This window comes from Chiloscyllium punctatum, chromosome 10, assembly GCF_047496795.1.
Source record: "Chiloscyllium punctatum isolate Juve2018m chromosome 10, sChiPun1.3, whole genome shotgun sequence".
NCBI lineage: Eukaryota > Metazoa > Chordata > Chondrichthyes > Orectolobiformes > Hemiscylliidae > Chiloscyllium > Chiloscyllium punctatum.
This window is the reverse complement of record NC_092748.1, coordinates 121,438,457-121,455,326: the sequence shown is the minus strand read 5'-3', so window position 1 is coordinate 121,455,326 and position 16,870 is coordinate 121,438,457. Positions and strand designations below refer to the sequence as shown.

Sequence of the window (16,870 nt, the reverse complement as noted above, 5' to 3'; positions counted from 1 at the left end):
TCCCCACCAGTACTGTACCCCAGTGTTATACAGTGACAGACCTGTCCCCACCACAACTGCACCCCAGTGTTATACACTGACAAATCTGTCCACACCAGTACTGTATCCCAGTGTTATACAGAGACCGACCTGGTCCAGCCAGTAGAGTTCCCCAGTGTCATAAAGTGAATGACCTGTCCCCACCTGTACTGTACCACAGAGACAAAAGTGACAGACCTCTCCTCACCAGTACTTTAACCCAATGTTATACAGAGACAGACCTGTCCCCACCAGTATTGTACATCAGTGTGACATAGTGACAGACCTGTCCCCACCAGTACTGTACCCCAGTGTTATACACTGTCATTATTGTCCCCACCAGTATTGTACCGCAGTGTTATACAGTGACAAAGCTGTCCCCACCAGTAGTGTACCCCCGTGTTATACACTGATAGACCTGTCCCCACCAGTACTGCACCCCATTGTGAGACACTGAAAGACCTGTCTCCACCAGTACAGTACCCCAGTATTATAAATGGACTGACCTGTCCGCACCCGTACTGTACCACAGTGACATACACTGATGGACCTGTCCCGACTGGTACTGTATCCCAGTGTTACACATTGACAGATCTGTCCCCACCAGTACTGTACCCCAGTGTTATACAGTGACAGACCTGACCCCACCAGTCCTGTACCCCAGTGTTATACAGTGACAGACATGTCCCCACCAGTACTGTATCCCAGTGTTATACAGTGACAGACATGTCCTCACCAGTACTGTACCCCAGTGTTATACAGTAACAGACATATCCCCACCACTACTGTACTACAGTGTTATACAGTGACAGACCTGTCCCCAGCAGTACTGTAACCCCAGTGTTATACACTGACAGACCTGTCCCCATCAGTACTGTACCCCAGTGTTATTCAGTGATAGACATGTCCCCACCAGTAATGTACCACAGTGTTATACACTGACAGACCTGTCCCCATCAGTACTGTACCCCAGTGTTATTCAGTGACAGACATGTCCCCACCAGTACTGTACCCCAGTGTTATACAGTGACAGACATGTCCCCACCAGTACTGTACCCCAGTTTTATTCAGTGATAGACATGTCCCCACCAGTAATGTACCACAGTGTTATACACTGACAGACCTGTCCCCATCAGTACTGTACCCCAGTGTTATTCAGTGACAGACATGTCCCCACCAGTACTGTACTCCAGTGTTATACAGTGACAGACATGTCCCCACCAGTACTGTACCCCAGTGTTATACAGTGACAGACCTGTCCCCACCAGTACTGTACCCCAGTGTTTTACACTAACAGACCTTATCCCACCAGTACTGTACCACAGTGACATACAGTGACAAACCTGTCCCCACCAATACCCTACCCCCTTGTTATACCGTGATAAACCTGTCCCCACCGGTCCTGTACCCCAGTGTTATACAGTGACAGACCTGAACACACCAGAACTGCAACACTGTGTTATACACTGACAGACCTGTCCCACAAGTACTGTGCCCCAGTGTTATACACTTACAGACCTGTCCCCACCAGTAGGGTACCCCAGTGTTATATACTGACAGACCTGCCCCCACCAGTACTGTACCCCAGTGTTATACAGTGACAGACCTGTCCCCACCAGTACTGTACCCCAGTGTTATACAGTGACAGACCTGTCCCCACTAGTACTGTACCCCAGTGTTATACAGTGACAGACCTGTCCCACCAGTACTGTACCCCAGTGTTATACGCTGACAGACCTGACCCCACCAGTACTGTACCCCAGAGTTATACAGTGACAGACCTGTCCCCACCAGTACTGTACCCCAGTGTTATACACTTACAGACCTGTCCCCACCAGTAGGGTACCCCAGTGTTATACACTGACAGACCTGTCCCCACCAGTACTGTACCCCAGTGTTATACAGTGACAGACATATCCCCACCAGTACTGTACCACAGTGTTATACAGTAACAGACCTGTCCCCACCACAACTGTACCCCAGTGTTATACACTGACAAATCTGTCCCCACCAGTACTGTACCCCAGTGTTATACACTGACAAATCTGTCCACACCAGTACTGTATCCCAGTGTTATACAGAGACCGACCTGGTCCAGCCAGTAGAGTTCCCCAGTGTCATAAAGTGAATGACCTGTCCCCACCTGTACTGTACCACAGAGACAAAAGTGACAGACCTCTCCTCACCAGTACTTTAACCCAATGTTATACAGAGACAGACCTGTCCCCACCAGTATTGTACATCAGTGTGACATAGTGACAGACCTGTCCCCACCAGTACTGTACCCCAGTGTTATACAGTGACAGACCTGTCCCCACCAGTACTGTACCCCAGTGTTATACACTGTCAGAATTGTCCCCACCAGTACTGTACCGCAGTGTTATACAGTGACAAAGCTGTCCCCACCAGTAGTGTACCCCCGTGTTATACACTGATAGACCTGTCCCCACCAGTACTGCACCCCATTGTGAGACACTGAAAGACCTGTCTCCACCAGTACAGTACCCCAGTATTATAAATGGACTGACCTGTCCGCACCCGTACTGTACCACAGTGACATACACTGATGGACCTGTCCCGACTGGTACTGTATCCCAGTGTTACACATTGACAGATCTGTCCCCACCAGTACTGTACCCCAGTGTTATACAGTGACAGACCTGACCCCACCAGTCCTGTACCCCAGTGTTATACAGTGACAGACATGTCCCCACCAGTACTGTATCCCAGTGTTATACAGTGACAGACCTGTCCCCACCAGTACTGTACCCCAGTGTTATTCAGTGATAGACATGTCCCCACCAGTAATGTACCACAGTGTTATACACTGACAGACCTGTCCCCATCAGTACTGTACCCCAGTGTTATTCAGTGACAGACATGTCCCCACCAGTACTGTACTCCAGTGTTATACAGTGACAGACATGTCCCCACCAGTACTGTACCCCAGTGTTATACAGTGACAGACCTGTCCCCACCAGTACTGTACCCCAGTGTTTTACACTAACAGACCTTATCCCACCAGTACTGTACCACAGTGACATACAGTGACAAACCTGTCCCCACCAATACCCTACCCCCTTGTTATACCGTGATAAACCTGTCCCCACCGGTCCTGTACCCCAGTGTTATACAGTGACAGACCTGAACACACCAGAACTGCAACACTGTGTTATACACTGACAGACCTGTCCCACAAGTACTGTGCTCCAGTGTTATACGCTGACAGACCTGTCCCCACCAGTACTGTACCCCAGTGTTATACACTGACAGACCTGAACCCACCAGAACTGCAACACTGTGTTATACACTTACAGACCTGTCCCCACCAGTAGGGTACCCCAGTGTTATATACTGACAGACCTGCCCCCACCAGTACTGTACCCCAGTGTTATACAGTGACAGACCTGTCCCCACCAGTACTGTACCCCAGTGTTATACAGTGACAGACCTGTCCCCACCAGTACTGTACCCCAGTGTTATACAGTGACAGACCTGTCCCCACCAGTACTGTACCCCAGTGTTATACGCTGACAGACCTGACCCCACCAGTACTGTACCCCAGAGTTATACAGTGACAGACCTGAACCCACCAGAACTGCAACACTGTGTTATACACTTACAGACCTGTCCCCACCAGTAGGGTACCCCAGTGTTATACACTGACAGACCTGTCCCCACCAGTACTGTGCCCCAGGGTTATACACTGACAGACCTGTCCCCACCAGTACTGTACCCCAGAGTTATACACTGACAGACCTGAACCCACCAGAACTGCAACACTGTGTTATACACTTACAGACCTGTCCCCACCAGTAGGGTACCCCAGTGTTATATACTGACAGACCTGTCCCCCACCAGTACTGTACCCCAGTGTTATACAGGGACAGACCTGTCCCCCACCAGTACTGTACCCCAGTGTTATACAGTGACAGACCTGTCCCCACCAGTACTGTACCCCAGTGTTATACAGTCACAGACCTGTCCCCACCAGTACTGTACCCCAGTGTTATACAGTCACAGACCTGTCCCCACCAGTACTGTACCCCAGTGTTATACAGTAACAGATCTGTCCCCACCACGACTGTACCCCAGTTTTATACAGTGACAGACCTGTCCCCACCAGTACTGTACCCCAGTGTTATACAGTAACAGATCTGTCCCCACCAGTACTGTACCCCAGTGTTATACAGTGACAGACCTGTCCCCACCACGACTGTACCCCAGTTTTATACAGTCACAGACCTGTCCCCACCAGTACTGTACCCCAGTGTTATACAGTAACAGATCTGTCCCCACCAGTACTGTACCCCAGTGTTATACAGTAACAGACATGTCCCCGCCAGTACAGTTCCCCAGTGTCATAAAGTGAATGACCTGTCCCCACCAGTACTGTACCACAGAGACAAAAGTGACAGACCTCTCCCCACCAGTACTTTAACCCAATGTTATACAGAGACAGACCTGTCCCCACCAGTATTGTACCCCAGTGTTATACACTGACAGACCGGTCCCCACCAGTCCTGTACCCCAGTGTTAAACAGTGACAAATCTGTCCCCACCTGTACTGTACCACAGTGTTATACAGTGACAAACCTGTCCCCACCAGTACAGTACTCCAGTGTTATACACTGTCAGACCTATCCCCACCAGTACTGTACCACAGTGTTATAATAGGACTGACCTGTCCCCACCAGTACCCTACCCCAGTGTTATACAGTGACAAATCTGTCCCCACCTGTACTGTACCACAGTGTTATACAGTGACAAACCTGTCCCCACCAGAACTGTACCCCAGTGTTGTACACTGACAGACCTGTCCAGACCTGTACTGTACCACAGTGTTATACACTGACAGACCTGTCCCCACCAGTACTGTACCCCAGTGTTGTACAGTGACAGACCTGTCCAGACCTGTACTGTACCACAGTGTTATACAGTGACAGACCTGACCCCACCAGTACTGCACCCCATTGTGAGACACTGAAAGACCTGTCTCCACCAGTACAGTACACCAGTATTATAAAGTGACTGACCTGTCCCACCAGTACTGTACCCCAGTGTTATACAGTGACAGACCTGTCCCCACCAGTACTGTACCCCAGTGTAATTCAGTGACAGACCTGTCCCCACCAGTACTGTACCCCAGTGTTATACAGAGACAGACCTGTCCCCACTAGTACTGTACCCCAGTGTTATACAGTAACAGACCTGTCCCCACCAGTACTGTACCCCAGTGTTATACAGTAACAGACATGTCCCCACCAGTACAGTTCCCCAGTGTCATAAAGTGAATGACCTGTCCCCACCTGTATTGTACCACAGAGACAAAAGTGACAGACCTCTCCCCACCAGTACTTTAACCCAATGTAATTCAGTGACAGACCTGTCCCCACCAGTACTGTACCCCAGTGTTATACAGTGACAGACCTGTCCCCACCAGTACTGTACCCCAGTGTTATACAGTAACAGACATGTCCCCACCAGTAGTGTACCCCAGTATTATACAGTGACAGACCTGTCCCCACCAGTACTGTACCCCAGTGTTATACAGTGACAGACATGTCCCCACCAGTACTGTACCCCAGTGTTAGACAATAACAGACATGTCCCCACCAGTACTGTACCCCAGTGTTATACAGTGACAGACATGTCCCCACCAGTACTGTACCCCAGTGTTATACAGTAACAGACATGTCCCCACCAGTACCGTACCCCAGTGTTATACAGTGACAGACATGTCCCCACCAGTACTGTACCCCAGTGTTTTACACTAACAGACCTTATCCCATCAGTACTGTACCACAGTGACATACAGTGACAAACCTGTCCCCACCAGTACCCTACCCCCTTGTTATAGTGATAAACCTGTCCCCACCGGTACTGTACCCCAGTGTTATACAGTGACACACCTGAACACACCAGAACTGCAACACTGTGTTATACACTGACAGACCTGTCCCCACAAGTACTGTGCCCCAGTGTTATACACTGACAGACCTGTCCCCACCAGTAGTGTACCCCCGTGTTATACACTGATAGACCTGTCCCCACAAGTACTGTACCCCAGGGTTATACACTGACAGACCTGTCCCCACCAGTACTGTACCCCAGTGTTATACACTGTCAGAATTGTCCCCACCAGTACTGTACCCCAGTGTTATACAGTGACAGACCTGTTCCCACCAGTACTGTGCCCCAGTGTTATACAGTGACAGACCTGTCCCCACCAGTACCGTACCCCAGTGTCATACAGTCACAGACCAGTCCACACCAGTACTGTACCCCAGTGTTATACAGTGACAGACATATCCCCACCAGTACTGTACCACAGTGTTATACAGTGACAGACCTGTCCCCACCAGGACTGTACTCCAGTGTTATTCAGTGACAGACATATCCCCACCACAACTGCACCCCAGTGTTATACACTGACAAATCTGTCCCCACCAGTACTGTATCCCAGTGTTATACAGAGACCGACCTGGTCCAGCCAGTAGAGTTCCCCAGTGTCATAAAGTGAATGACCTGTCCCCACCTGTACTGTACCACAGAGACAAAAGTGACAGACCTCTCCTCACCAGTACTTTAACCCAATGTTATACAGAGACAGACCTGTCCCCACCAGTATTGTACATCAGTGTGTCATAGTGACAGGCCTGTCCCAACCAGTGCTGTACCCCAGTGTTATACACTGACAGACCTGACCCCACCAGTACTGTACCCCCGTGTTATACACTGACAGACAGGTCCCCACCAGTACTGTACCCGAGTATTATACACTGACAGACCTGTCCCCACCAGTACTGTACCCCAGTGTTATACAGTCACAGACCTGTCCCCATCAGTACTGTACCCCAGTGTTATACAGTCACAGACATATCCCCATCAGTACTGTACCACAGTGTTATACAGTCACAGACCTGTCCCCATCAGTACTGTACCACAGTGTTATTCAGTGACAGACATGTCCCCACCAGTACTGTACCCCAGTGTTATTCAGTGACAGACATGTCCCCACCAGTAATGTACCCCAGTGTTATACAGGGACAGACCTGTCCCCACCAGTACTGTACCCCAGTGTTATACAGTCACAGACCTGTCCCCACCACTACTGTACCCCAGTGTTATACACTGACAGACCTGTCCCCATCAGTACTGTACCCCAGTGTTATACAGGGACAGACCTGTCCCCACCAGTACTGTACACCAGTGTTATTCAGTGACAGACCTGTCCCCACCAGTCCTGTACCCCAGGGTTATACACTGACAGACCTGTCCCCACCTGTACTGTACCCCAGTGTTATATACTGACAGATCTGTCCACACCTGTACTGCACCCCATTGTGAGACACTGAAAGACCTGTCTCCACCAGTACAGTACACCAGTATTATAATGTGACTGACCTGTCCCACCAGTACTGTACCACAGTGACATACAGTGACAAACCTGTCCCCACGAATACCCTTCCCCCGTGTTATACAGTGACAAACCTGTCCCCACCAGTCCTGTACCCCAGTGTTATACACTGTCAGACCTGTCCCCACCGGTTTTGTACCCCAGTGTTATACAGTGACAGACCTGAACACACCAGAACTGCAACACTGTGTTATACACTGACAGACCTGTCCCACAAGTACTGTGCCCCAGTGTTATACACTGACAGACCAGTCCCCACCAGTACCGTACCCCAGTGTCATATAGTCACAGACCAGTCCACACCACTACTGTACCACAGTGTTATACACTGACAAATCTGTCCACACCAGTACTGTATCCCAGTGTTATACAGAGACAGACCTGGTCCAGCCAGTAGAATTCCCCAGTGTCATAAAGTGAATGACCTGTCCCCACCTGTACTGTACCACAGAGACAAAAGTGACAGACCTCTCCTCACCAGTACTTTAACCCAATGTTATACAGAGACAGACCTGTCCCAACCCGAACTGTACCCAGGTGTTATTCAGTGACAGACGGGTCCCCATCAGAACTGTACCCCAGTGTTATACACTGACAGACATGTTCCCACCAGTACTGTGCCCCAGTGTTATACAGTGACAGACCTGTCCCCACCAGTACTGTACCCCAGTGTTATACAGGGACAGACAGGTCCCCACCAGAACTGTACCCAGGTGTTATACCCTGACAGACCTGTCCCCACCAGTACTGTACCCGAGTGTTATACGCTGACAGACCTGTCCCCATCAGTACTGTACCCCAGTGTTATACACTGACAGACCTGACCCCACCAGTCCTGTACCCCACTGTTATACAGGGACAGACCTGTCCCCACCACTACTATACCCCAGTGTTATACACTGACAGACCTGTCCCCAGCAGTACTGTACCCCAGTGTTATACAGTCACAGACCTGTCCCCATCAGTACTGTACCCCAGTGTTATTCAGTGACAGACATGTCCCCACCAGTAATGTACCCCAGTGTTATACACAGACAGACCTGTCCCCACTGTACACCGGTGTTATGTCCTGACAGAACTGTCCCACACCAGTACTATACACCAGTCTCATACAGTGACAGACCTGTCCCCACTTGCACTGCACCCCAGTGTTCTACAGGGACAGACCTTTCCGCACCAGTACTAAAAATCAGCGTTATATAGTGACTGATCTGTCCCCACCAGTACTGTATCCCAGTGTTACACACTGACCGACCTGTCCCCACCAGTGCTGTACCACGGTGTTATACTGGGACAGTCCTGTCCCCACCAGTACTGTACCACAGTATTATACACTGAAAGACCTGTCCCCACCAGTAATGTACCACAGTGTTATACAGTGACAGGCCTGTCCCCACCAGTACTGTACCACAGTGTTATACAGTGACAGACCTGACCCCACCAGTAATATACCCCAGTGTTATACACTGACAGACCTGACCCCACCAGTACTGTACCCCAGTGTTATACAGTGACAGACCTGTCCCCACCACAACTGTACCCCAGTGTTATACAGTGACAGACCTGACCCCACCAGTACAGTACCCCTATGTTATACACTGACAGACCTACCCCCACCAGTACTGCATCCCAGTGTTACACACTGAAAGACCTGTCCCCACCAGTACTGTACCACAGTATTATTCAGTGACAGACATGTCCCCACCAGTAATGTACCACAGTGTTGTACAATGACAGACCTGTACCCACCAGTACTGTACCCCACTGTTATACAGTGACAGACCTGTACCCACTACAACTGTACCCCAGTGTTATACACTGAGAAATCTGTCCCCACCAGTACTGTACCCCAGTGTTATACAGTAACAGACATGTCAACTTCCCAAATATCGATTGGAAGCTCTTTAGATCAAGTAGATTGGATGGGGCGGTGTTTGTGCAGTGTGTCCAGGAAGCTTTTCTAACGCAGTATGTAGAATGTCCAACCAGAGGGGAGGCCATATTGGATTTGGTACTCGGTAATGAACCGGGACAAGTGGCGGGCTTGTTAGTGGGTGAACATTTTGGTGATGGTGACCACAATTCTGTGACTTTCACCTTGGTTATGGAGAGAGATAGGTGCGCACAACAAGGAAGTTTTTACAATTGGGGGAAGGGAAATTATGATGCTGTAAGACAGGATTTGAGGAGCATACGTTGGGAGCATAGGCTGTCAGGGAAGGATGTGGTGGAAATGTGGAACTTTTTCAAGGAGCAGATACGACGTGTCCTTGATATGTATGTACCGATCAGGCAGGAAAGAAATGGTCGTGTGAGGGAGCCTTGGCTGACGAGGGAGGTTGAATGTCTAGTAAAGAGGAAGAAGGAGGCTTACATAAGGTTGAGGAAACAAGGTTCAGACAGAGCAGTGGAGGGATACAGGATAGCCAGAAGGGACCTGAAGAAAGGGATTAGGAGAGCTAAGAGAGGGCATGAAAAATCCTTGGCGGATAGGATCAAGGATAACCCCAAGGCATTTTATGCGTATGTGAGAAACCTGAGAATGACGAGAACGAGGGTAGGTCCGATCAAGGACAGTGGTGGGAGACTGTGTATTGAGTCGGAAGAGATAGGAGAGGTCTCGAATGAGTACTTCTCTTCAGTATTTACGAACGAGAGGGACCGTATTGTTGAAGAGGAGAGTGTGAAACGGACTGATAAGCTAGAAGAGATACCTGTTAGGAAGGAAGATGTGTTGGGCATTTTGAACAACTTGAGGATAGACAAGTCCCCCGGGCCTGACGGGATATATCCTAGGATTATGTGGGAAGCAAGAGAGGAAATTGCAGTTCCGTTGGCAATGATCTTCTCGTCTTCACTGGCAACGGGGGTGGTACCAGGGGACTGGAGAGTAGCGAATGTTGTGCCCCTGTTCAAAAAAGGGAATAGGGATAACCCCGGGAATTACAGGCCAGTTAGTCTTACTTCTGTGGTAGGCAAAGTAATGGAAAGGGTACTGAGGGATAGGATTTACGAGTATCTGGAAAGACACTGCTTGATTAGGGACAGCCAGCACGGATTTGTGAGGGGTAGGTCTTGCCTTACAAGTCTTATTGAATTCTTCGAGGAGGTGACCAAGCATGTGGATGAGGGTAGAGCAGTGGATGTAGTGTACATGGATTTTAGTAAGGCATTTGATAAGGTTCCCCATGGTAGGCTTATGCGGAAAGTCAGGAGGCATGGGATAGAGGGAAATTTGGCCAATTGGATAGAAAACTGGCTAACCGGTCGAAGTCAGAGAGTGGTGGTAGATGGTAAATATTCAGCATGGAGTCCAGTTACAAGTGGAGTTCCGCAGGGATCAGTTCTGGGTCCTCTGCTGTTTGTAATTTTTATTAATGACTTAGATGAGGGTGTCGAAGGGTGGGTCAGTAAATTTGCAGATGATACGAAGATAGGTGGAGTTGTGGACAGTGAGGAGGGCTGTTGTCGGCTGCAGAGGGACTTAGATATGATGCAGAGCTGGGCTGAGGAGTGGCAGATGGAGTTCAACCCTGCCAAGTGTGAGGTTGTCCATTTTGGAAGAACAAATAAGAATGCGGAATACAGGGTTAATGGTAGGGTTCTTAGTAAGGTGGAGGAGCAGAGGGATCTTGGGGTCTATGTACATAGATCTTTGAAGGTTGCCACTCAGGTGGATAGAGTTTGTAAGAAGGCCTATGGAGTATTATCGTTCATTAGCAGAGGGATTGAATTCAAGAGTCGTGAAGTGATGTTGCAGCTGTACAGGACTTTGGTTGGGCCACATTTGGAGTACTGTGTGCAGTTCTGGTCGCCTCACTTTAGGAAAGATGTGGAAGCTTTGGAGAGGGTGCAGAGAAGATTTACCAGGATGTTGCCTGGAATGGAGAGTAGGTCGTACGAGGATAGGTTGAGAGTTCTCGGCCTTTTCTCGTTGGAACGGCGAAGGATGAGGGGTGACTTGATAGAGGTTTATAAGATGATCAGAGGAATAGATAGAGTAGACAGTCAGAAACTTTTTCCCCAGGTACAACAGAGTGTTACAAGGGGACATAAATTTAAGGTGAAGGGTGGAAGGTATAGGGGAGATGTCAGGGGTGGGTTCTTTACCCAGAGAGTGGTGGGGGCATGGAATGCGCTGCCCGTGGGAGTGGTAGAGTCAGAATCATTGGCGACCTTTAAGTGGCATTTGGATAGGTACATGAATGGGTGCTTAATCTAGGATAGAAGTTCGGCACAACACCGTGGGCCGAAGGGCCTGTTCTGTGCTTTATTGTTCTATGTTCTATGTTCTATGTTCTATGTCCCTACCAGTACAGTTCCCCAGTGTCATAAAGTGAATGAACTGTCCCCACCTGTACTGTACCACAGAGACAAAAGTGACAGACCTCTCCCCACCAGTACTTTAACCCAATGTTGTACAGAGACAGACCTGTCCCCACCAGTCCTGTACCACAGTGTTATACAGTGACAGACCTGTCCCCACCAGTACTGTACCACAGTGTTATACAGAGACAGACCTGTCCCCACCAGTCCTGTACCACAGTGTTATACAGTGACAGACCTCTCCCCACCAGTACTTTAACCCAATGTTATACAGTGACAGACCTGTCCCCACCAGTCCTGTACCACAGTGTTATTCAGTGACAGACCTGTCCCCACCAGTCCTGTACCCCAGGGTTATACACTGACAGACCTGTCCCCACCTGTACTGTACCCCAGTGTTATATACTGACAGACCTGTCCACACCTGTACTGCACCCCATTGTGAGACACTGAAAGACCTGTCTCCACCAGTACAGTACACCAGTATTATAAAGTGACTGACCTGTCCCACCAGTACTGTACCACAGTGACATACAGTGACAAACCTGTCCCCACGAATACCCTTCCCCCGTGTTATACAGTGACAAACCTGTCCCCACGAATACCCTTCCCCCGTGTTATACAGTGACAAACCTGTCCCCACCAGTCCTGTACCCCAGTGTTATACACTGTCAGACCTGTCCCCACCAGTCCTGTACCCCAGTGTTATACACTGTCAGACCTGTCCCCACCAGTCCTGTACCCCAGTGTTATACACTGTCAGACCTGTCCCCACCAGTCCTGTACCCCAGTGTTATACACTGTCAGACCTGTCCCCACCTGTACTGTACCCCAGAGTTATACAGGGACAGACCTGTCCCCACCAGTACTGTACCCCAGTGTTATACAGTGACAGACCTGTCTCCACCAGTACTGTACCCCAGTGTTATACACTGTCAGACCTGTCCCCACCAGTACTGTACCACAGTGACATACAACGAATGACCTGTCCCCACCAGTCCTGCATCCCAGTGTTACACATTGACAGACCTGTCCACACCAGTACTGTACCCAGGTGTTATACAGTGACAGACCTGACCCCACCAGTACTGCACCCCATTGTGAGACACTGAAAGACCTGTCACCACCAGTACTGTACCCCAGTATTATAAAGTGACTGACCTGTCCCACCAGTACTGTACCACAGTGTTATACAGTGACAGACCTGTCCGCACCCGTACTGTACCACAGTGACATACAGTGAAAGACCTGTCCCCACCAGTAGTGTACCCCAGTGTTATACGCTGACAGACCTGTCCCGACCGGTACTGTATCCAAGTGCTATTCAGTGACAGACATGTCCCCACCAGTACTGTACCACAGTGTTATACAGTGACAGACCTGTCCCCACCAGTACTGTACCCCAGTGTTATACAGTGACAGACTTGTCCCCACCAGTACTGTACCCCAGTGTTATACGCTGACAGACCTGACCCCACCAGTACTGTACCCCAGAGTTATACACTGACAGACCTGAACCCACCAGAACTGCAACACTGTGTTATACACTGACAGACCTGTCCCCACAAGTACTGTGCCCCAGTGTTATACACTGACAGACCTGTCCCCACCAGTACTGTACCCCAGTGTTATACAGTGACAGACCTGTCCCCACCACAACTGTACCCCAGTGTTATACAGTGACAAACCTGTCCCCACCAGTACTGTACCCCAGTGTTATACAGAGACAGACCTGTCCCCACCAATATCCTACCCCAGTGTTATACAGTGACAAATCTGTCCCCACCTGTACTGTACCACAGTGTTATACAGTGACAAACCTGTCGCCACCAGAACTGTACCCCAGTGTTATACACTGTCAGACCTGTCCCCACCAGTACTGTACCACAGTGACATACAACGACTGACCTGTCCCCACCAGTCCTACATCCCAGTGTTACACATTGACAGACCTGTCCCCACCAGTACTGTACCACAGTGACATACAACGACTGACCTGTCCCCACCAGTCCTGCATCCCAGTGTTACACACTAACAGACCTGTCCCCACCAGTACTGTACCCCAGTGTTATACAGTGACAGACATATCCCCACCAGTACTGTACCCCAGTGTTATACAGTGACATATCTGTCCCCACCAATACCGTACCTCAGTGTTGTACACTGACAGACCTATGCCACCAATACTGTACACCAGTGTTATACAGTTACAGACCTGTCCCCACCAGTAGTGCATCCCAGTGTTATACAGTGACAGACCTGTCGCCATCAGTACTGTACCCCAGTGTTATACAGTGACAGACCTGTCCCCACCAGTACTGTACCCCAGTGTTATACAGTGACAGACCTGTCCCCACCAGTAGTGCATCCCAGTGTTATACAGTGACAGACCTGTCCCCACCAGTACTGTACCCCAGTGTTATACAGTGACAGACCTGTCCCCACCAGTAGTGCATCCCAGTGTTATACAGTGACAGACCTGTCCCCACCAGTACTGTACCCCAGTGTTATACAGTGACAGACCTGTCCCCACCAGTAATCTATCCCAGTGTTATACAGGGACAGACCCCTGCTCCTGATCACGGAGAGAGTCGGGAAATCAGGCAGGAATCCTGCTCCTGATCACTGAGGGAGGGGGGAAATCAGGCAGGAATCCTGCTCCTGATCACTGAGGGAGGGGGGAAATCAGGCAGGAATCCTGCTCCTGATCACTGAGGGAGGGGGGAAATCAGGCAGGAATCCTGCTCCTGATCACTGAGGGAGGGGGGAAATCAGGCAGGAATCCTGCTCCTGATCACTGTCCAGTAACCAGATGCCAGAGAAGGTGAGTTTTTGGGGGATATTTCTCTCTTGTCATGTAACGTCCTGCATTTCTTTAGCCCTCTGTTCAGTTCTGAAGAAGTAAATATCAGATACAAAACATTAACTGTGTTTCTCTCTCCACAGACACTGCCAGACCTACTGAGTTTCTCCAGCACTTTCTGCTTTAATCTCAAGGAAACAGTGCTGAAGGATGTGCCCACTGAGATCGTGGATACATTGGTGATTATCTTTCAAAGGTCTCGAGATTCTGGAAAGGTTCCTGCAGATTGGAGGGTGACAAATATAACCTTCTGGTCTACGATGGGAGGGGGATTGGAGAACACACAGCATTCAGGAAAATACTGGAATCGATTCTGATGGATGTAATAACTGGACATTTCAAAACAAATAGGAAACTGGGCAGGGTCAGTGAGGATTTCGAAAAGAGAAATCATGTTTAACAAGACTGTCAGAGTTCCTCCTGTTGAAGAAATCCCATTTCCAAAAGACCAGAAGAAAGAGGGGTAGATTTGGCCTTCAGCCCATCGAATCTGCTGCACCAATACATGAGATCATGGCTGATCTGATCATCCTCAATCCCACTTTCCTGCCTATCCCCCTCAACCCTCTGTCCCCTTCCTGATTAAAAATCTGTCTCTGTCAGCCTTGAATTTACTGAATGACCCAGCCCCGACAGCTCTCTGTGGGAAAGAATTCCACAAATTCACTCCCCTCAGACAGAAGGAATCCCTCCTCATCTCTGTCTTCAATGGGTGACCCCTTACTCTGAGATGATGCCCCACCGTTGTCCCAATCCCATTCCCTAGCACATTCACCATATCGTTCCTCAATCCAATCCCAAAACCATCCCATATTCCAATCCAATTCCCCGAGTTCAACCACACTCGTCCCTTTCCCCATCCCAATCCCATCTGATTCCCTTATCCTAGTTCAATTGCCTTATCCAGTCCCTTATCCCCAATGGAGGGGACTCTTCCAGAAGAAGGGCTTATGCCCAAAACGTCGATTCTCCTGTTCCTTTGATGCTGCCTGACCTGCTGTGCTTTTCCAGCAATACATTTTTCGGCCCTTATCCCCAATCCCAAACACATTCCCATATCCCAGTCGTAGTCATAAAGTCATGGAGATGTACAGCATGGAAACAGACCCTTTGGTCCAACCCATCCATGCCGACCAGATATCCCAACCCAATCTAGTCCCACCTGCCAGCACCCGGCCCCCACCCCTCCAAACCCTTCCTATTCATATCCCGATGCAGATGCCTTTTGGATGCTGTAATTGTCCCAGCCTCCTCCCACCTGACCATGGTCTTACCTGACAGTTTTCTTCCCTTGGTTTTTCACACTTGCTGCTTTATACGGAACGATCCGGGGCTCAAATTCCTGCCACTTGGACTCACTCTCTCCCCCAGGAGCAGCTGCCACGGAGCTGGGCTTCCTGCCCCGGATCCCGGCTCTTTCCCGAGGCTGGGAACAAGGTTCATCACCCCAGCCACTGCTCAATAGACTCAGTGTGAATCCCAGAGAGATTCCGATTACTACTGGACCAACTGGCCGCACTAGGGCCAGGATCATGGAGAGCCGCATCCTGACCAGGAATCACTAGGAATCGTGGGAACTAGTGGGAATCGTGGGAATTGCAGGAATCACTGTGAAACAGAATGACTGGGAATGTCTGGGATAATGGAATCACTGGGAACTGGAATCCCTGGGAATCAGCAGGCATAGGGAATGACCAGGAATAACTGAGGATCACCTTGAACAGTCTGGAATAATCGGGAATAATTGGGAATTACCAAAAACAATCAGGAAAACCAGGAATCACTGGAAACTGGGAATCGTCGGGAATAGGGAGTCACTCGGAATCACAGGGAATGTGGGATCACCAGGACTGGCTGGGCACATTCGGGGATCACTGGGAATCCCCGGGATCCGATCGCGGAATCTCGATCCCTTTAATGTGCCGCTTGCTCCTTTGTTACAAACAGCACAGGCGAAGGGATCCCCCACTCCCTCCCTCTCTCCCCCACTCCCTCCCTCCCTCTCTCCCCCACTCCCTCCCTCCCTCTCTCCCCCACTCCCTCTCTCTCTCTCTATCCCTCCCTCCCGGAGCTTTCCCTATCCCACTTTTCTCTCTCACACTCTCTCTGCCTGTCTCGCCGCGGGTCTCTCTCTCTCTCTCTCTGTTTCTTTCTCCTTCTCTCTCTCTCTCTCTCTGTTTGAAACTTTCTCCTGACGTGTCACCTCCTTGCTCCTCCTCCCGAACGTCACTTCTGAGCCTGCG

General features: G+C 49.9%; 1 protein-coding gene across 1 annotated transcript in view; it reads right to left on the bottom strand.

Annotated features, from left to right (window-relative positions):
• LOC140482510 (chondroitin sulfate synthase 2-like) overlaps positions 1 to 16,602 on the bottom strand; it is a 79,431-nt gene extending 62,829 nt beyond the window's left edge. The window contains exon 1 of the mRNA XM_072580061.1: positions 15,902 to 16,602. Within this exon, the coding sequence (XP_072436162.1) occupies positions 15,902 to 16,173 (272 nt within the window). The 5' untranslated portion in view covers positions 16,174 to 16,602. The remainder of the gene's footprint in view (positions 1 to 15,901) is intronic.
• Between the last annotated feature and the right edge of the window lie 268 nt (positions 16,603 to 16,870).